This window comes from Oreochromis niloticus, linkage group LG11 (genome assembly GCF_001858045.2).
Source record: "Oreochromis niloticus isolate F11D_XX linkage group LG11, O_niloticus_UMD_NMBU, whole genome shotgun sequence".
NCBI lineage: Eukaryota > Metazoa > Chordata > Actinopteri > Cichliformes > Cichlidae > Oreochromis > Oreochromis niloticus.
In genome coordinates, this window is record NC_031976.2 from 34357555 (window position 1) to 34378525 (window position 20971).

A 20971-nucleotide genomic window follows, 5' to 3' on the forward strand; every position below is an offset into this window, starting at 1 on the left:
GGGCTCTTAGAGCAATACTGTTTAGTCCACTCAGGTCAGAGGAAAGCTTTCTGAGGAAGCCCTCGTTGATCAAGGGAGCATAGAGTTGACAAGAGGATGCTGTGTCACTTCCTTAAAAAGTATAGTTATATAAGATGAGACAGGGTTGTAGGGGGAACTGAAGAAGAAAGCATAATTACTGCATATATATATATATATGTATATATTCATATACATATATATATATGTGTGTGTGTGTGTGTGTGTGTGTGTAGTCACACTTTTGACCTAAATTGTGAAAGAGTAAAACAGGAAGAAACAACAGAAGGCCATCTTACCAAATTCAAGTTCCACTTTTAAGATGAGTGTGTGTTTATAGGGTAAGGCGAACATGTTGTATCCCTTCCCCCGTTGTTAAACAGATTACTGGCTGCTTATCAAAGACCATACAGGAATAAAGAAGATATATTTGCCATAATATTTAATGAACCCAGGTGATTTAGAGGTCCTTCTGGGCTCCAACAGATTCAGGGACGTCTTTAAAAAGTACAGTTACGCAACTAAGATTTAAACTGACAATATTCAAGGGGAAAAATATTGAAAATGTCTTTTTAAAGTAGGGGAAAAGGTCAATCTGCTTCTGTTATAAAAAGTCTAATTATTATATTATATTATATTATATTATATTATATTATATTATATTATATTATAAAGGTGTTTGTAATGGCCGCTTTCTGGGTAGTACCGCCTACCAGTTGACGTCATCAACCACATGACTTCATGAAACTAGGACTTTTTGAGAAGGATAAGTTTCGAAGTTTCGGAGCTTAAAAACACTTAAAACAGTCTTGACGCCTAAACCGTGAGGGCTATTTAGGATTAATTGGATTTTATTTCTTTAATGCGATAATTTTCCTGTAATGTAATGTCTGCCGTTGGTAGCGATCGTTCCGCGTTTGTCATACGTCATTGTCTCATCCCGGAGCTTTCGGCCGAGATCAAAACAAGCACGTGCCAGTCCTGTAGGAAACACTTGCAGGCTGGGATGTACTCGAAGAAGACGAAACTAGAGGCCACAGCCGATCTTCGTGCAGCAAAATAAAATAAGACTTTATTGAGAACATACGTGAGGGCAAACAGACAGAGCTAAAGGTGTGTTGACTCCAATTTATACTGTACTTTTTCACTTTTCTATCGCAGTTATCTGTAACCGCTAACGATTCCAGCGACTGAGTGACTTCTGCTTTGATTTATATGATCAAATCATAAGTATTATTAGATTTAGCTGAAAATAAATATTAGTTAAATGTTTTCATATTAAAATCATTGTTTCTGTTTTATACAGTATTTTTGTAGTCAGGAGCTTTACTTTTTACGGTAATACTAAAAGTTTCTTTTCATTCATTTTCCAACAAGTCACAAGATGAGTTTATAATTTACCGGTGATAGTATATACCCACTAATGCATCGGTATGAAAAATATAAAAAATAAATAAATAAATGACAACTCTTCAGTGGCTGGACATTTTTCTGCTTATACTTTAATATTTCTACTCAAACAAAAAAGACTTTACACTGTTGTATTGGTACTTTTACTTGAGAATACTGAAACTCTTTACGAAGGAGTCATTATTGGTTAAAAAAAAAGAGCTTCAACCAAATATTTTGAACGTGAACTCATCTTTTAATTTCCTAACACATATTTAACTGTAGTTATTAATATGTCTCTCTCTTGTTCTTAGATGCTTCTGTTCCTGTCCGTGCTGATCCTCTACGTGCCGTTAGAGGGCAACACCTCACCAATCAGTTGCTACAATGACCAAGGAGATGCTGTTGATTGGTAATTCACTGCTAACAATTCCTGAGAAATCACGTACAAATGTCCTCCTTATTTGTTTGTTTTAACCTAGATGTATTATTCTGATTAAACAGAAGCAATATTTTCAATAACAGTTTAGCATTTACAGACATGCACCAATATAAGCAGTTCTTACATGTACAGCCTTTCTGTCTGTGTCTCTGTTTGATTTAGGTTCTATATATACAAACTTCCCAAAGAGCATGGCAGTAAGTCTCCTGAACAAGGTGAGATGTATTTGCTTTTGGACCAAGGGAGTGAAGGATGGACTGAAGGGAAGGGGACAGTGAATGACACCACGAGCGCCCTGGGCAGGACGGTCGGACAGCTGTACACGCAGGGGAAGGTTTGTTTCCGTCAGGTTTCTTTTTTCTGCTACAAAGGTGGAACTGAGTACAAAGTTTAAAAACTGTAAGCTCTGTTTCATTTGGAAAAATGCCCACATGAAAGTAATTGTTCTTCAAAATGTGATTATCATACTCTTTTAGGTTCCTTATTATTAATCGATTTAATATATACACAATTAATGCTAAAAGACAAAAAAACTACAGCTGTTTTAAGATGAGTGGTTATGCTTATGTGCAGATTTTAGTCCCTGAGCGTAGGGTATTTAAATTTTTCCTGCTTCTTCTTTGTGACCTCAGTCACAAGACTTCTTGTTTCACCAACATGATATGCAATAATAAGCATTTTTTTCATAGACATCTGCTATAACCGGTTGACATTGTTAGATCAGAGGAACAAACATATTATGAGAAGTGAAACTGCATCTGTTCATTCAGGTGATCTGTCTTTCTGGGCGATGATTGTGCAACTAGGAGGTGGAAAAGGTCATTTACTAATTGAAAATTTGATAGATTCATCAAAACATGTCAGAGAGTTTGTGCATAAGATTCTAAACCAAAAATTATTGGATACATCCATTTGTGTGTAATTGTGTTGTGTAACATCACCAAAAGTGCACAGAATAAAGCATGTAAATGGGTTAGCATGACTTTCAGAAGCACAATGGGATTTAAGATAAGCACCATAGATAAATAAATATAAATATGTCTTTCTCTCTACAGCTGAGGGAACACAGATGATCATACAAAACATATTTCTGAATTTACAACTCTGGATGTCAGTGTGTGCCATTTTATTTGTTTGTTTTCTTTTGAGGTGAAAACATTTGTTTCTACATTTTCTATGATCAGTGAGTACACGTGCATGAAGCTACAGTTAAAAACCTTTTGTTTGTTTTTTTACAGAATACAGACATTGCATACATCCTTTACAATGACCAGAAGCCACACGAGGACTCGTCTGGTGACCGATGGGTTGATAACAGTGAGAGCAGCGGGGGCCACACAAAAGGTGATCTCTCTGATTGTCCCAAGACTGCAGAAAGCTTTGATTAATACAGCTCTGTTTTCCAAAATCTTGGAATAGTATGAAAAAAATGAGATGAGTAGGGGAGGTGCTACTCCACACCAAAATGAGCCAGTTGAGGTGTTCCGGGCATGTCCTAAGAGGAGGAGACTCTGGGGTAGGCCCGAGACATGCTAGATAGATTATATCTCTTGTCTAGCTTGTGAACATGTTGATAGTCCCCCTGAATAACGTGGTCAGGGAGAGAGACATCTGGGCGTCTAAGCTTAGACTGGTCCGTGACCTGGTCCTGGATAAAGAGCGAATGGATGAGAGACGCAAAATTTTTAAAATCAAGGTTAAATAAAAAAGCATAAAGACAACCTATCACACATTTAAGCTCCTCTTTTTACTTACATGAAAAGTATACAGTATGTTCATTATAAATTTGATACTAGGAAGATTTAAAAATGCTGCAACAAGCGCAAAAAAATGTCAGGCAAAGATTTGTTATAGTAATAAAAACGTGTCGGAACATCTCCTTGTCAACCTCACGTCCTTGTTTCATCATTTATATATTCTAATTCTACTTATTAAAAAAGAAGTGCAGATTAATGTGCATTACTTACATTTCCTCTGATGCGTAAAAACAAATGCGCATAAATAAATATATTTTGTTTTCACTTGAATGTCCACGTTAACCATCTTCAGGGAAAATGTTTGATGTATTTTGCTTACTATTTTAATATCTCTGCTCCTCAGGTGTTGTGCTGCTGGATAAAAATCAGGGTTTCTGGTTGGTCCACAGCACCCCTCAGTTCCCTCCTGTTCAACAGGCAGGGGAGTATTATTACCCCAGCAGCGGGGAGATTAATGGGCAAAACTTCATCTGTGTTACATACCCGCTCGACCATTTCCAGACCATCGGTAAGACTGGAGCCATGCCACGTGGCCTCTTAGTGAAGAAAGAGTTGATATAAAAATGCAGTTAACACTTAATGAGGATGTTTAAATGGATGATGGTATTAGATTGCAATCACAGTATGAGTGCTGGGAGGAGAAGGTCCAGACAGCTAATGACGATTCATATTCTGTTCCCTGTCTGCAGTTATGTTGGTCTGACTAAATATGCTTTAATTAACAAGGAACTGAAGAGTTCCTTTTCAATCTCATATCTTTATTAGGGTAATATTTTTGCTCGGTAGTTAAAAAGTCAAGCTGTTGTAGCCTGTGGTAGTATTTTGTGAGAGATTGCGAATAAGAATTTTATGTTTATGTAGTTTACTGTATCAGCCAAACATCTTAACCATGTTAACTTAAGGCCTGCAGACCAAACTGGGGCTCACAGAAGCTGTTGGATGTCCTGCCAACCAATTTCTAATATACTAAATAAAATAGAGATAAAAAGAAATTCCAGTTGCGTTTAATGCAATCTCAGCTACGATGCAGCTGTTAAATAGAGTGAAATATGTATGTGCAAAGTTTTTGTAAGTTTCTTATAGTCCCAGTAGTTTAAGTCACCCCCTCCCCCCATTGGGCCTAAATATATATTTTTAAATTTGTATTTTTATTTGGGACGACTATGGCTCAGGAGGTAGAATGGGCCGTCTACCAATCAGAAGGTCGAAGGATTGATTTCCTAGCTATGCCAGCGTACATGTCGAAGTAGCCTTGGACAAGATGCTAAACCCCAAGTCACCCCATGCATCCACTGTGCGAATATTATACAAAGTGCTTAGGTGTAGAAATATAGCTTATATGAATGTGTGTGTGATGTGTGGTGAAAGGGGCTTTTTGTAAAAAGCGCTTTGAGTGCTCAGTTAGAACAGAAAAGCATTATAAAAATACCAGTCCATTAACAAATTTAAAAAAAAGTAAAAAGACAACCATGCAAAGTGTTATGGTTTAATGCTATTTTATATAAGGATGACCTGCTCTATTCATGTCCAGCTCCATTTTTATTCTTGTACCCTACAAAAGTAGCTTTGCATGATTCAGTATTTGTCTCATACTGTGGCTTTAGTGGGATTTCTCCTCCTTATGAGTTAAGCTCTCTTCCTCTTTCTTTTAAGACAACTTAGTTTGCTTGCTGTTTGGGCTTCTGTCCTCTCAGTGACAAAATCCAGGTAGTCAAGAATTTAAAAAAAAGCCTGATTGACACTGAATCTTTATCACAGTCTGAACCATAAGTTTTTTTCTTACAGAGATTATTTGTACATTATTTGGATGTTTTGTCATGTTTAATATGAACATCCTCACTGGAACACTGTCTGTTGGACTGAAAACAAGGAAAGTAAAAAGCAACCAGTCAATATCATCAAACATCATAGCTCTTTCTAATTAAGTTCATTGATTAGTGATTGTGCATCTTTATATATGAATGGTTTACTACTAGCACACCATACCAACACTTCTTACTGTACATATTGGAACTCGGAGATAATGCATCCCTGATGAAGAGGGAGAGATATATGTAATAAAAAAATACATATATATATAATACTTAATTTATATATACCTATTTTTTGACATGGTGAACAGAGTTACAAAGTAAAAAGAAGAAGCAATATATTTAAGTAAATAGCAGTGCAATTTTTTCAAACTATAAAGCATATTTTCATTGTTAGTCTTACATATAAGACAACTTTTATACTCACCTTGCCACAATCCAGCTAACGGACTATGACAAAGAACAGGAGACAAGGTGAGCTGGTAACTTGGTAGACACAACTGATTTACAAAAGCACAGCTAAATTTAGACATGCTTGTCTGCGGGTCAGTCGTTTAGTGTAGACTATGTATGGATGAATGGCAGAGAAACCCAAGGATCACACCAGAGAGTGACTGCAGGAAGAAGGAAGCTTTTATAGGTGAACACACAGGTATAGCTCATGCTGCCATTTACTCCCCTGTCAGCTCTTACAGGACAAAGCACAGCACAAACAGAACAAAATGGAGACATAATGGATGGAGACACAACGGCGTTGTGATGATTTTTTTATCCTCTAATTTTGCCTCCTTTTTTTTTAAACCGATCACGGTTGCTATTGTTTATTTACAGAAAAAGACAAAAATCGGGACTCCATCAACAGTTATATAGTAATGATTTCCCTCTGTGTCCTCTTTTGTTTAAGGTCACCTAAACAGTAAATGTCCATGTGATGCTCAAAAATACTGCTGATTTATGCCGGTATATGTCACACACTAATAATGAACACTTCTTAAACACATTTAATCACTAATCTGTGTCAGTATGTAGAATTATTATTATTCCCCGGAGAAGATGATTCAAGTATCATCTGGTACTTAATAATCGACTCAGGTATTGACACAACAAAAACAGCCTGAACTGAGATAATCAGCATAAACAGGTGTCATCACCATGTCACCCGACTGCCTCTGCAGTTCCCTGGCAGACCCAGCAGTTGGCACAGTTGCTATGGCAGTGCCTGGGGTAATGTAATTAAACTGAGGTATGTAACCATAGAGATACTGGCCCTCACACTCCAGCAGGGATTTGCTTTATCAGATTCTCGTCTCTCTAGCTGACATGCTGAGAGTGTCAGAGTGTCCATTCTGCAGGGTTAAATAGCAGAAGGTGAGCACAACCTCATCGTGTTTTCATTTTAAAGCACCTTGCAGCATTCATTTGGACATAAATTTGGAAAAATTGAGATTTCATACTACTGTCTATAATGTTTTTATTATGTTGTCAGAATTATTTTCCTGTTAATGCTTTAATTAAGCTACTTACTTGTTTTTTATTCGAAGTACTGCTTATGTTTCAGTTTGTGCTAAAACATTAAGTATTTAAGTCATTTATCAGTTGTCACAAACGTATTTTCTTCATTAAGCCAGGATGCCAATATCAGCTGGCATATGTGGGTAATTGGCCTCAAACCAAAGTATTAGGCAAATAAAAGTCTGTTCTGCAGTCTGTGCCAGATGAAGGTGTGTCAGAGGATTCATCGTGAGAGTCGTTTGAATGTCAAGACGTTTTAATTAAAACCAAAAATGTCATCCTCATGGTGATAGGACGAAAAGTCAGAGGATTACCAAACTCAGAAGAACTCATCCTCTGAATGCTATTAATATCTCACCAGAAATGCATGGAAACAGCAGATAGTTGTGAAAGAATTTCAGTCCAGAGTAGTCGACCAATTGGTAGACATCGCCATCACGTAGCTTTTATGGGTAAAAATGACATTTTCAGCCTCGGTTATGCATGAATGTATATAAAGAGAATAGAATTGAAAGTCCAGTTTTTCACATGTTCTTCAGTCCTGCAGTATTCACTGCTTTGGTTTATATTTTGAAAGGAGAGAGCAAGTTTTTATTTTCCGATTTACTTTTGTGTTGGTTTAATTTAAAATTCAGTTAAAAGTAAAGCCAGAGCAATACTTAAACTGGAGGCTGATGAATATAATTTTTAATAACAACCTGCTTAACTCTGCATGATGGCGGTGCTCTGCTACATCTGCCGCAGACAGCGCTGAACATAAGCAATAATGTATAAATAACAACTAAGTGAAAGCTGCGATGCTCAACAAACTATGCAGTGACACAATTTCTAAATTACCCCAATAATCTTTATTCCTGCGTAATGTTCTGTGTGCACAAATAAAACAAACAAAATGTCTCAGTGTTTAAACTTAGACATTTTACTGTTTCATGAAAAATATTAGCTCATTTTGTTATGGGGGCCATAAAAGGCTGGAAAAGTAAGTGGAACTAAAAAGAAACAGCTTGTGGAACATGCCAGTGACATTATTGGGTATAAAAAGAGCATCTTAGAGAGGCAGAGGTTTGCCAATCTGTAAAAAAGTACATCTACAAATTGTGAAACAATTTCTGAATATTGTTCCTCCCAGGAAAATTGCAAGTACTTTGGATAGCTCATCATCTACAAAACATAATATCATCGAACGATTCCAAGAATCTGTAGAAATTTGCGCAAGAAACAAGAAAATCAGTACTGTGGGCCCCCAGGCAGCACTGCATTACAATCAGGCGAGAGTCTGTCATAGATATCACTGCACTGGCTTAACAACACTTCCAGAAATTATTGTCTGTGAATACATTTTATTGTGGCATGTACAAGTGCAAAGATTCAGAAGCCCCTCCATTTTCACACAGCTCGTTTAAAATAGACTGAAACAAAGTGGAAAACTGTTCTCTGAAGAAGTCTCTCAAAAAGTGCAGCGACGGGTCTTCTCAGTTCCCGGGTGTTTGGTTGTTGTAACCTTGTTACAAGACCAGGGAATGCTACACAGTAATAAACACAGCCCTGTCTCAGCTCCGTTGGAATTGAAGTTGTATGTATTGGTCTGGTGTGACATAAACAGAGATCTGATTATGGTTTTAATTTGCTTTACGTCAGACATCAAACAGGAAGAAACTTTGAAGTTCTTCCTTAATTGTATGTACAGTTAGATTATACCTTAATTATATGTTACTGTGCACAGTGTTCCAGTACAGGTCCTTCAAATGGCTTTGAACCAGTGTCACCAGTGCATTGCTTTTTATTTGCTTTACCTAAAGGATGATGTTATTATAGGGTGTGGTTTGCTTTAAATCTAATTTCTTTTGCACCACAGGAGAACAGCTGGAGATCAATCAGCCTAATGTGTATGACTGCAGCATCCCGGAGTCCTTGGCATCCCAGGTGCCTTCGCTCGCTGCTCTTTGTGACAAAAAAAATCGGAAATATGAATTCTTTCCACATGCCAAAACTGTGTCCAATCGCAGCGTGACACTCACCTCAAAGGGTGGGACAAACTTCATCAGCTTTGCCAAAGGAGCCTCTTTTGACAACGGTACAACTTCATAGAAATAAAAGGAGTCTAAAATCAGTGCTGCCAACAATCCATCCTTGTTTCAGCTCAAACATCAGTGCTTATGTTTGAGCTGAAATGTCGCCAGAAATAATCCAATATCAAATTTTACTTTGTGATTGTTCTTTGATGTCTTTTCTAACGCTAACCCTTTTCTTTCTTTGTGACCCTGAAATATTTTAGAGCATTCGTACAGTTTACTAAAAAATGTAAAAAAAAAAAATACACCCTCATCCATCTTGTGTCCCCTTCATCAGATCTGTACCATGCGTGGGTGGCCCCAACCCTCCAGTCAGATCTCTTGGTCCAGTTCTGGATTCGCTCCCCAGGCATCCTTCCTTCCAACTGCTCGGAGGACTGGAAGGTCCTGAACATCAAGCTGCTCAACCCTGGGCAGACGTTCTCCTTCAAGACCAGCCAGGACCACTCCAAATGGGCGGTGAGCCCCAGTGAGACTGGGGCTGGTGGAGGCTGGGTGTGTGTCGGGGACATAAATCGAGATAAGGCTGAAGAGAAGCGGGGTGGGGGCACAGTGTGTCATCGTGATCCGGTGGTGTGGAAGGCTTACCGAACAGCGGCCTTGGACTGTGAGGACTGTCAAGGAGAAACAGTGCAGTGCTGAGAGTCTGCAGGAGCCAGATGTGTCAACTTGGACATGATGAGTTATGAGGGTGAAAAAATATAACGCAAACGGGGTTTTATGTGGATGTATTTGTTACAGATTTCTGTTCACATCTAGTGAAATCTATGCGAAATATTTAGCCTTTAACATTTAGACAATTTCTGTTTTTTAGTTTAAACACATTCCTGCCAGAAGTTTTACACTAATCTAGTGATCAGTAGATGACAGTAAGATGCCAATAAACAGCACTGCAATATTTCAATCTTGAAAGTCCATAGTCTCATCTTCAAATAATTGATTTAACAGTAAATAGTAATGACTTTCAAGTATGTGCAGGTGTTATTGTTTATTTCTAATCTAATTTAGGTGTAACTAGAAGTCGTGACATTACACATTAAAGCCAATCATCACTCACACCTACTAGAGAAATAGATATAATTCAAATGAAACGATCAACTTTAGCAAAAATACAAAATTTCCATCAGCCACAGACACTCATTGGGAACATTTTACTTGTTCCTCTGTTAAGTATGATTTCATGTGGTTATCAAGGGTTATTGAGTTGTTCTCTTTATAATTTTAGATTTTCTAGAGTTGGAGAAGTAGCTGGAATAGTTATGTGTAATATGTTCATTTTGTAAAAGACAAAAACCTCAAAAGTGGCACTTTAGTGATTCAAGCATCTTTATAACCACTGGGTACTGTTTTCAGAGAAACTGAAGAGACACTGGTGTGAACGGGATGAGTGCCGTTTCACTCACTGACATTTTCTGCTTTTAAACATTAGCTCGTTTGTTCTCCGGGAGAATTCCAAGCCTGCTGGTTAATTCTTTTTAATCAAATGTGGGAATGATTGTGCTTAATAACAATCTGTCGCTGATGATAAATTACAGACACTTGAATCATTAACCAGGCTTGTATGAGTGTGTATGCATCTCCAGCATGTGCTTTAAATTTGATACTTTTCTACATATATGCATTAATTCTGACCCTGACTGTGCTTGAAGATTGTCTTGTCACTGGTTGTCTTGAATTTGAATAAAGATACGAAGAAAAAGATGTATTTTTAGTCACTGATCCGCATCCTCTTTCCTTTGTTTACCCCTCACGAGAAAAACAGAAATGCCATGTTTTTGACAAGTAGCAACAACTTTAATTGTTTTTTATGGGATACTCAGCAGCATGAAAAATATCTCGGTACTGAACATCAGTCAAAAACAATTAAAATTCATATAAAAGTAAATTTATTACCACAAAAATAGGACATACTGTATGTAGTGCATAAATAGCTTTGATGTGGAACTACACAGCACTGGAGTTGTCTGCAGTTCCTCCACGTGGACTGTATACATTCTAATGCAAACATGAGAAAGTGAGCACCCTGCAGAGAAAGGCACTAAAACAATCTGTAGCATGGGATCATGCTTGCACGTCTTATTAATACCCACAATCCTCTCCCTGGCCCCTCAGTGTTCGTGCCTCGGCCGGTAAAAGGAGCCTCACCAGCACTGACCCAGGATGACCAGAGGTCACAAGATTTGTTTCAAAGAGACATACACTGAAGTTAAGATGTTCACTGAAGCCACGACACTGGAACTGAGGCTTTGCTGTCTGTGTAAACTGCAGTGAAGATGGACTCCTGCTGAGCTACTGGAAAATCTGCATAAATGAAGTTTAGCTTATGCTCTGTTGAAAATATCAGACCTGAAAAACCTTAAACTTAACAATGGCAGTGTTTTTCTCTTATGTTCCTTTCTAGTAACAAATTGAAGCAAAGCTGTATGTTTTAAAAGTGCTTAAAGTTCAAAGCTGCAATAATCAGTTTTCATCCACGAGGTTTAAGAGGCTGAGTGATGTTTGATCACCCTGTAACGTAGCAACACAGCCGCGTACATTCACGTGCAGCTGAGGGAGGATGACACTGTAAAAAAATTTCTTTGCAAATACATTTTGTCCACTTGGTTAAATTAGTCCTTATCAGCCTTCCTTGAGGTTTACTTTGGTCTCCAGCAGCTCCTGAGAAAATTATGTGGCTCTCTGACTTCACCTGTTGGTTCACAATTGCATTAGTATTCGAGTCAGGTAGAAAAGATGACCAATCAGAGCTGCTTTTGTAATATCTGTTGGTGACAGCTGCGACTAGGTGGTATTTCTGAGTGTAAAACCAAAACAATGAGCTAAAAGAGCCTTAAAAACTGAGCAGAGCTTCAGAACTGATAATAAACTGACTGCAGTTCATTACAACAGTTTACAACAGAGTTTCAGTGTTATTCTAAAATCCTGATTATTGCTGCTTTAAGTTTATGGAGAAATGAGTAAAAGCTGAAATAGCTGTCCTTGTCTGTGGACATGTCAGCCTGTTTCTTGCAGTTATTTTAAGGATTTTTCCTTGTTGAAACAGTTACTTGTCACACGAGGACCTGTCACACAATGCTGAGATCACACAGACATACAAAATATATAAATATATACAAATCATATATGTCTCATTTGAAAAGCTCCAGTGTTTTGCTACAATGATGCACTTGCACTGTCTTGATTCCGATTCCGATCTCATTAAATCTCATTTCCCCCAAAAAACACACTTCAAGTCCTTCAACAGCATCTTGGGTAATCACAGAAGCGCATTCCAACCAATTAACTCTTTTTTACATTCGGAAATGTCAGTCACAGATGAGGCACAAGACAACAAGGGATTTCTTGGTGTTTTGTAGCAATTAAAACAACTCTTTCTTTCTGTGAGTTGTAATGATAAAAAGCATCAAGTGCTACCTGACAGGGACTTGAGAACCAGTACCAAAGGTACACTTAAAGGCTTTCACTGCTCGTCCACGTCCTGTAAATTAGCGTGCTTGGAAAAGTGCAAATAGCTCTGTTGAACACAGCAGCTGGAGTTCTGAAATATCTGCCACACCTTCCTGTAAGGAGATGCTGACTGAAACACAAGCACACTTCTTCTTGGTGTTTTGGTGAGCTTGGCAGGAGCACAGGAGAAAGGCATGTGTAGGTTTTGTGTTGGACAGAGAAGGCCACATTTACTGTCCGTGAGAGCTCACTCTGCATTCACATTGGGAGACCATCAGAGAACTCCACCTCGCAGACAAAAATCTGATGTCAAAAAAGATTCCTGACCAGTCTCCTCCCCTTGGCCTTGATTCGAGGAAAAGTGGCGCTCGTCTCTGTGCTGATCGGATGCGAGCCAAACGGGGAGTTCCCGCCTTTCCTTCTTAGCAGGAAATCAACACTAGATGACGTCATGGCGTAAAAGACATTTCCTGTAGCGGGGATGACCAGTTCTGTTTTAAGAGAAGAGAAAGGAATAAATACATCACATGTGCAAGGCTGCTGCGCTCTAATGAGATTCATTTGCAGTGTTTCATGGGTTTGACTTGTAGAACTTGTAGTAAATTGTATTTTCTCTTGGTTTTCAGTCTTTTTTTAACTGCAAACAGCTCAAGAGAGATTTTACCGCAGCTGAGATCAATCAACTGCAAAATTTGCTATTCTAATAACACAAAAAGTGCAATCATGAAGTACATCCTGTCTCGGGCAACAGTCCAGAGACCACACAGGAGTTTGCAGTGAAGCATCACAAGCACGATCAGAATCATGCTTGTGGGGTGTTGCTTTTTATTTTTACATTTGCATGCCTGTGGCTATAAATTTTGCAGGACTGCCCAGGCTGACTGTTATGATATCACCAGCCGTCTGAGGGAGAATATTCAGCAGACTTCCTTTGTCCTCTGTCCAGAAATGAAATTGAAATTAAACGGTTGCCGTTTTGACAGACTGAAGGACATCTCGTGGTCATTGCAGAGGCACAAGTGAAAAGGGAGAGAAGGGGGGGAATCTCAAAAAAGCAGCAATGCTGAATGTGGCCCAGTAAGAAAATGATCCTCAAGGAGCCAAATTTAATTGAGGTTCCAGGCTGTACAGAAAGTATTACACATGTGTAATATAGATTAAAGATTAAAATATAGATTTTGATGTCTGTCTAGCTGTTCTGAGATCATCAAAGCAGCTGATTGTAACTGTCCTAGTTAATGGACAAAGGAGGAAGCTCAGCTTTGCATTGGCAGTTCAAACATTCAGGTTTGATTGCACATATTTCTCATACAGTCTGTCCTAATATGTGTAAAAAGCACTTGCTTTTAAAACATCTGCATAATAAAAATGCCCAACGTTACAAATATCAGATGAAACTCCCTCAAAAGTTAATAACCTCCCGATAAAGGTAAAGATTTTGTACATGTGTCAAACTAGACTAAAATAAAAAAAATAAAAACGAATTTTAGCTGTGGCACTGATGGGTTAGTCAAGAGAAAAAAAATTCAAAATGAAGTCTTTGTCTCCTCTGAAAAGAGAAACCACTTTCATAAACTGGTCATATTAGTAATTCCACTAGATGACTTTTTTAAACATTGTGTCTGTCGACTTGATTGGTTTTTGTTTTTTTACCTTTTCCTTCAGGCAGAAGTTGTATCAGCTCATATCTGGATGCCTGTTTGGGGTCTTGATTGTGCTTTTCTAAGGCAGAGCTGATCACAGTGGGGGTCTTGTCATTGCTCGTAACCTGAGGCGACAAAGGAGAAAACAGTGAAAACAGGACAGCCTGATTTGCACTAACCTGGGTCCGTTGTATCCTGAGGATCTGACTCTGATTACTATGATTATGGGGTCCTTGCAGATAGGAGGAGAAGCTGTAAGTGCAGATTGTCAGTGATAATTAATGACAAAGGCTTCTGTGCTGATTCTGCTGATTTTAATTAGAGACAAATGGTTTGGATTCGTACCAGTATACTCCGATACAGGTTTCCATCCTCCAGGTCCATCCGTATCCTGATGATCCGCATGTCTGCCCCTGACCCTTGGACGTTACCGGGGGGATTGTTGCCACAGGAGGCTGATCGACGGTGGGATTTTGTAGGAGTGGTTGGAGTCAGCGTGGCAGGGGTGGATTCATTGGTAGGAGGGGACGTGTCAACATCCAGACAGGACACAGACGGAGATCTCATATGCTGCAGTAGAACAGTAATCATGAAAATGATAATGACTGAGTGCAATCAGACACTAATCTGTATATTTAAACATGCAAAACAGCCCAGCCTGCCTACTGTGAAATGACATAATATAAACAGAAACCTGACTGATGACTGTTGTTGAGTGACTTACCTTTGTGAGCTTTGACAGCAGGTTATTGACAGGTGAGTGAAAGTCAAAGAAGCTGTCGCTGTCACCAGCCAGGCTGGTTCTGGAGGTGCTTAGACTGGAAATGCATGAAAACACACAACACAACAATTTGAGAAACCTGTCAGTGAAAACTGGTTTATTTGTTACAAATTTGCAATAAAGTTTTTACACTAAAGTTAAACTTTAGTTAAAAAGTTAAAATCTAAATTTTAAGCAGCACAGGCTTAAAGGCTCAAATTTGTTTCTATAAAAATTATTAAAAAACTTAAACCTATGAAGAAACAACCACTGTGACCTTAGGTCCAAAGAGATATTAGCTTAAGTTGAAATAGGTCTTTACTTTTATTTAGTACCAGCTTATACCACAAGATGGTGGAGTGAGTTCATGCAACATTCATTTAACCAGGTTAGCCATTAAATTATTATTTAGAATGATGGTCTGATAAAACATAAATCTTCTTGAGGAAATGAAGGCAGGACTAAAAAGAAATATCAAAAATTTAACATGAGCACTTTTTTTAATGGCTAAAGTCCTGCCCTCCAGTGGTAAAAGTGGATAATTACAAAAAGTATCATGAAACCTAAAAAATATCTGTAACCAATCCGGGCCTCTGGTTTGTTGCCCATGTTTTCTGTTTAATATAAAGTTTCACAGCTAGTGAAAAATGTTTTTTTTAAAGCTTCTTTACTGCAGTGGTCACCAACTGACGAGTTGAGAAGCCAAAATCCGCTTCCAATTAAAATCCTATATCCTAAACTGTATACGTGATATTGCATATATATACTTATATTTAGTGTTATGTGTATGTTTATGAATGAGTCAGTGAACTCTGCTTAGCTTACTCTGGACACTGTGTGATAACGACAGCTGGGGCATGACCGCGAGGGCTCGGCTCGCCAGGCGCTTCGATTTCATTGGACAGCCTGTAACTGAAAATTTAAAGACAACTTTATCATTCTTCATCCATCAACACGTGCTATAGCAGCTGTCTTTAAAATAATTCAAGGCAGTTTTTGGTTGCCTCGACTGTAACCAAATGGATACACACCTTTCCTCTTCCCTCAGAGTAGGCACGCTGTTATACCACTGAATGAAGGCCTCATCAGGAGTGAAAACACAATTTTTGCAGGAAGATTGCAGGAGCCGGATTTGAGCTAAAACCTCAAATTCCTGTTAACAAAGAGCCATATCACCACAAAGTTTCACAACAAAAAAACCCCACCCCTGTTAACTGTTCTCTTATTACTGTGCCAGTTTTTTTCATCTGTATCAGAAGCACCTCTCGGCACCCTATACTTAATCATTTCCTCCCTCAGATATTATGTTACTGCTCCCTCTTACACACTCTTTTCTTACTTGCACTAGCAGCTTATGTTAATGCTGCAAAAAATGGAGCTTACTCTGTTCAAAACTGCTTCGTATGAGGGCATCAGCTTAACGCAACCAAATGTAGAATGTCTCTTATCATAAGCATTAAAACAGATCACGTATTCAACTTTGAACCTTTTATCTCTCAAACTGATGCGTATTGCAACACTTACTCTTCTCCTTTTGTCAAAGTTGATGTAGCCATTCTGCAAAGGAGAGACAGAATCTGTTATGTCACCTCATTAATTGTAAAATAAAAAGTCCAGGGGATGTGACAGAGATGAAATCAACTTACATCCAGCCTGTCTTTGACTGCCGTGTCCAGCATGGTGAGGTCTGTGAGGAAGATACCCAGGTAGGGCACGGTGCCCTGCGCGTTGGACTGTGTGAGAAATAAAAGAAAGTGTTTCATCAGTTTCCTTAGAGGTTTCTACTCACAATGTAAAGAGCCCACACAGCGAGGGATTTCAGAGCTGCCGCCTGCAGCTATTTTTCAAACGGTGGCTTGGGAGTTAGCTCATCAGACACATACACAAAGACAACAGCTCGCTGCTCCACTTTGCTGCTGCATGCTGGTCGATCGCCCTCACAACCCTCTATTAAACCACTGAAACACCCCCCCGCTCAACAGTGTTAGTGTCTGAATGCAGAGTTTAACTCGTGTTAACCAATATGTTAAGCTATCAGGAAAGTGCTATTAACTCCCCCCAAAAAACGTTGCCTACTCACACATTAGTGACATGCTCAAACCACGCTCTGCAGTACATACGCTGTGCATGCAATAAGACAGGGCTCGTGTCATGCCGATTCCTCTGTAAGCCCTCGAACTCCATCTAAAACGGTGTCTCTGTCCCGTAACTTTTATAATACTCATGACACGGTTGCAGGGTCTTACATCATTTCACATTTTTCCAAGGTCTACCATAAAGGACGGTGGGGGTGTACAACCCCTCAGGCTAAAATGTTTGGTATGTACCCCAGATGTGTGCTGTAAAGTTAGTGAAAATTGTTGTCTTTTATGTGCATGCAGATCTGAGGTTTTGCCTCTGCAGAAGACCATAAGGTCATTTTAAAGAACTCCTCTGCTACTGCAGCTATGTGGAAAGTCTTGATGATGTAATCCCAAATTTATTTGACACTCCACTGAGGGTTATTTAAGTCAAACTGTGGACAAAAGCTAAAAGCAGCACACCTGAGGCATTTAAGTAGAGTAGTAGTACAAGCTGAGTGGTGACCTTTCCCCCAACAACAATCTCTTTTTAAAGGTTGTTGAGGGAGTTCATTATCACATAAACAACCCAACCTGTTTTTAACCAAGTATTCTTCCACTGTCAGATTTTTAATCTCCACAACAAGTTTTGACAGTATTTCCAGTTACCTTGTTAAGGTATCTGTTGTTGAGCTTGTTGTCCAGGTTGGCAAACTTTGACGTGCCCTCCTGCAAGAGAAAAAAAAATGAGGGAAATCCCGAGTTTCAACCTGGATTAGTAGACTGTCATCAATTCTCCTAGTCTACTTTCAGAACAACAATAATGCTTACAGTGACAACTGAGCAAACTGTACTGTATTGAATTTGGTCAACAATAAAAGTACATGCTACACCCAAGGCTATGAGAACCAGGTGCAAATGCCAGCAGAGGACACTGGTGTCTGCCATTAGAGGGACACCAAATTAGCACTTTTTTGTACTTTTTTGTATATACTAACATATATTTGCACTTGTATGCTTAAAACTGAACGCAAGATAAAAACTCTTGATTTTGAGAGCTGACATAATTTGTATTTGTGAGTTTGTCAGAGACCTTTTTGCTGACAAAATGCTGAAAATGCAAAACAGCGAACTTGAATATGATAAAACTCCCTGAGGTCAGGCCTTAGACATGCCATACATTGTTAAAATAGATGTTATCTCACTTGGTTTATAATGTACAACAAATTGTATATTATTAACATTATTAGATATTAATTGTATAAAAAATTATGGACTTTGGAAGAAAGTTATTACTCTGAGACGGTACACCAAATCTAATGGGAAGTTCTTTAAATTAAAAACAGGTAAATTTACAAAAAAACATAACAAAACAGATTTTATCTGATATTAATTTAATAAATGTCCCATTTTTGCAAAGGAATTCTAATGAACCCCATTCCATCACAAATGCTTCTGGCTGCTGTGTAATATATGCCTGTGTTAGCCAACCTAATTACATTATAATTTCCAATCTGATGCAATAAAGAAATTCATGAATCACCACACAATCAGACGCATCTGGAGTTTCAAGGGGTGATGCTGTGGCCTGGGCCTTGTTGGAAGAAAAAAAACATACTAATGTTGATGAACTGATCAGGTTTTAGTGTCAGGTAATGTTAGCTCGTGGTATTTCTTTTTCACTGCCAGCCTCTACAGTGAGACAAAGTCATCCAACCTTTTAAAATGAATGCAGTTGGTCTTAATTAAAGAATGCAGGTTTAATTTTGGAATTTCTAGTTTTTTTCTGGAATAATTCCTCTACCATTGTAAAATGTTTTGTAATGTACTTTTTCCATTTCCACCAACATTTATAGGTTTATCCAATGTTTATCTGTGAAAATGTCTCACATTTTATCTTTACTTGCAATGCTTGCAATGCTTGCAAGTAAAGACTTTTATTTACCACGAAATTAGATACTGTAAAACCTAATTCAGTCATGATTAATTTTCAGGTAACCTAAGCACACATTAAAATCCTTTTCATGACATTAATAAGAAAGTTAACAGCGTTCAGTCAAGAAATCGGTCGTGAAAACTTAGCATCAGGGAAGAGAAACAGTCAAAGCTTGTCATAAACATCATAATAAAGCGGCATTACACTGTCAAATGTTTCTGTGACAGTTTTGTGAATAATTTATTTCTCCTAACATTCAGTTTAGTCTTTTATTAGACTGAATCATTCATCTTACACCCTGCCTGCTGGTTGTAGTCATTTTTAGACAAGCAGTGAGATGAAGAGGAGCAAGTTACTGTGAGGGAGGAAAAAAAATCAAAGGGCAACAGAAGGCAGTGGTGTTTTTCTGACATCAAAGCTCAGAGTGAAGCTTTAGAAATGAAAGAAAATGTTTGGATGAATTCCTTTGGGGGTATCATGGGTAAAATCAGAGCTAATGCAAAGCCACTGATGCTCGCGATGCACCATTATAGCAAATCAAAACATAGCTAATTCTGCCAATTTCCCAAACTCGCTGACACGGTGCAAACTAAATATAATGCATCTTCAAATGGGTGTTTCACAGTGAAAACGCTGACAGAATAAGGGCACTTGTACTAATGAAGATTACACTGTTTTCTGGCCTGTATAGCAGTCATTTTTCTCAGTGGATGGTTAGGCTCTGGCTTAGTCTGTGCAAATATGAATTTAATAAATGTGATGACAGATGACAGGCACATTAATAAATGTCTCATACCACCAGCATGTGAAATAGCAAAGTGACCACATGGTTTTACAGAGCTGCTGTTTGAGCATTAACAGACATCGGTGCAGTCAGTACATGCTGTGTTTAGCAAAGACTGTATATGAAGGATGGACTGAAAGCAAAGCCAACGGAGAACCTGCATTATTTTTAATGGCCAACAGAGGGCAACTCCTCTCTTTGCAAAAAGAAATCATCATTTATCATATCTCAATATAACAAGAAACTACCGTGTGAGCGTACATGGTCCTTGGATGGCGTTGGAAGCTTGGACACTTTGACACGTGACCCAACGCCCGTTAAAGTGCCCAGATACATCCTGCAGCCAGGCTGTGTCTGCTAGGTCTCTCAACTAGAGTCACTGAGCTACACCTCCCTGCTGTGTTTGCGCTGATGGTGCCTTTTAAAGCTTTTAATGGATTATCAGAAACATCCTGTTTCATTCTTATGTTAGAAAAAAAGGAACATTAGATACTGGGAGAGTACTACCCAAATGAATTAGCTTATACGTAATATAGCAGATTTAAAAAATGTGATGATATCGAGTCTCCAAACAGGCTCTGTTATGTAAGCCTAATGCATCATGACTTCGTGCACCTACAGCATACTTTCAAAATCAATGTTTTTGGAGTGATAAAGGAATAGGGAAAAGAGTCCTTGGAAGTTGTTTTTTTTTAGCAAGACAGTACAAAGATAAGACATAAAAGCCTCTAACGGTAGCCAAGAGCAGCACAGGTCTGAGTAAAAATAGCCCTGAAACGAGCTGAAATCTGACTCTAAACCAAGACCGCTCCAACACAACAGCCCCGTCACTGAGAGCTCAAAGCGGCAGCTTTCCAGCATAAGATGCTGCTTCCAGCTAGTTTCATCATTAATCAACACGTACAGTCAAATGACAAGAACACATGCCATCCGTGTTTGATGATTTCACTTTTAACTTGCTGGTTTCGTGATGTGTCGTGACCCAAGTAGAAAGCAGCCTCAGCGTGCCATAAATAAAATATCAAATTTCTCACTGAACCTGCTTTCTTCGCACAGTATAATGTAACTGATGTCATCATTCGGCATTTGATCCCTTTTTTTTTTTACCTCAGCCAACTTTGAAGACATACAGTCCACTATCATTACACCCTTTATCCCTGCCACTTACCTCCTTCAGGAGTTCTCTGGTCTGTGAATAGTTGTCCTTGTCTGAGAAGATTTCTGACAGTTCCTCATATTTCCTCAACGCCTCTCTGTAAAGTAACCAGATCAGTAAGATAAAGACTGATTTGTAGTCTTATATTATTCAGTCTACTAAAATATAATGAAGATAATTTGTG

The 20971-nt window shown here is 38.5% G+C and overlaps 2 protein-coding genes across 6 annotated transcripts in view; one reads left to right on the forward strand and one right to left on the reverse strand.

The window, feature by feature from the left end:
• Positions 1 to 765: 765 nt before the first annotated feature.
• Positions 766 to 10704, forward strand: dnase2 (deoxyribonuclease II, lysosomal). 2 transcript variants are annotated; one of them, XM_005472842.4, is made up of 7 exons: positions 770 to 1131; positions 1722 to 1819; positions 2012 to 2183; positions 3088 to 3193; positions 3950 to 4114; positions 8785 to 9003; positions 9279 to 10704. In XM_005472842.4, exons 2-7 carry the CDS (start codon positions 1722 to 1724, stop codon positions 9641 to 9643), a joined length of 1125 nt encoding a protein of 374 aa, XP_005472899.1. In that variant the 5' UTR covers positions 770 to 1131; the 3' UTR covers positions 9644 to 10704. The 2 variants fall into 2 exon arrangements, with proteins under 2 accessions (XP_019220251.1, XP_005472899.1); XM_019364706.2 differs by lacking the exon at positions 8785 to 9003 and having other exon boundaries at positions 766 to 1131.
• Positions 10705 to 10870: 166 nt separating this feature from the next.
• rgl2 (ral guanine nucleotide dissociation stimulator-like 2) overlaps positions 10871 to 20971 on the reverse strand; it is a 31900-nt gene continuing 21799 nt past the window's right edge. For 3 of the 4 annotated variants that reach the window (XM_005472839.4, XM_005472838.4, XM_005472840.4), the window contains 10 exons: positions 20800 to 20884; positions 17581 to 17640; positions 16498 to 16584; positions 16376 to 16408; positions 15883 to 16004; positions 15677 to 15763; positions 14816 to 14909; positions 14437 to 14661; positions 14102 to 14216; positions 10871 to 12939 (listed from right to left, as the gene is read on the reverse strand). In XM_005472839.4, the coding sequence (XP_005472896.1) occupies positions 12758 to 12939; positions 14102 to 14216; positions 14437 to 14661; positions 14816 to 14909; positions 15677 to 15763; positions 15883 to 16004; positions 16376 to 16408; positions 16498 to 16584; positions 17581 to 17640; positions 20800 to 20884 (1090 nt within the window). In that variant the 3' untranslated portion in view covers positions 10871 to 12757. Of the gene's footprint in view, positions 12940 to 14101; positions 14217 to 14308; positions 14344 to 14436; positions 14662 to 14815; positions 14910 to 15676; positions 15764 to 15882; positions 16005 to 16375; positions 16409 to 16497; positions 16585 to 17580; positions 17641 to 20799; positions 20885 to 20971 lie in introns of those variants that run through there. The other variant, XM_005472841.4, reaches the window with a different exon arrangement.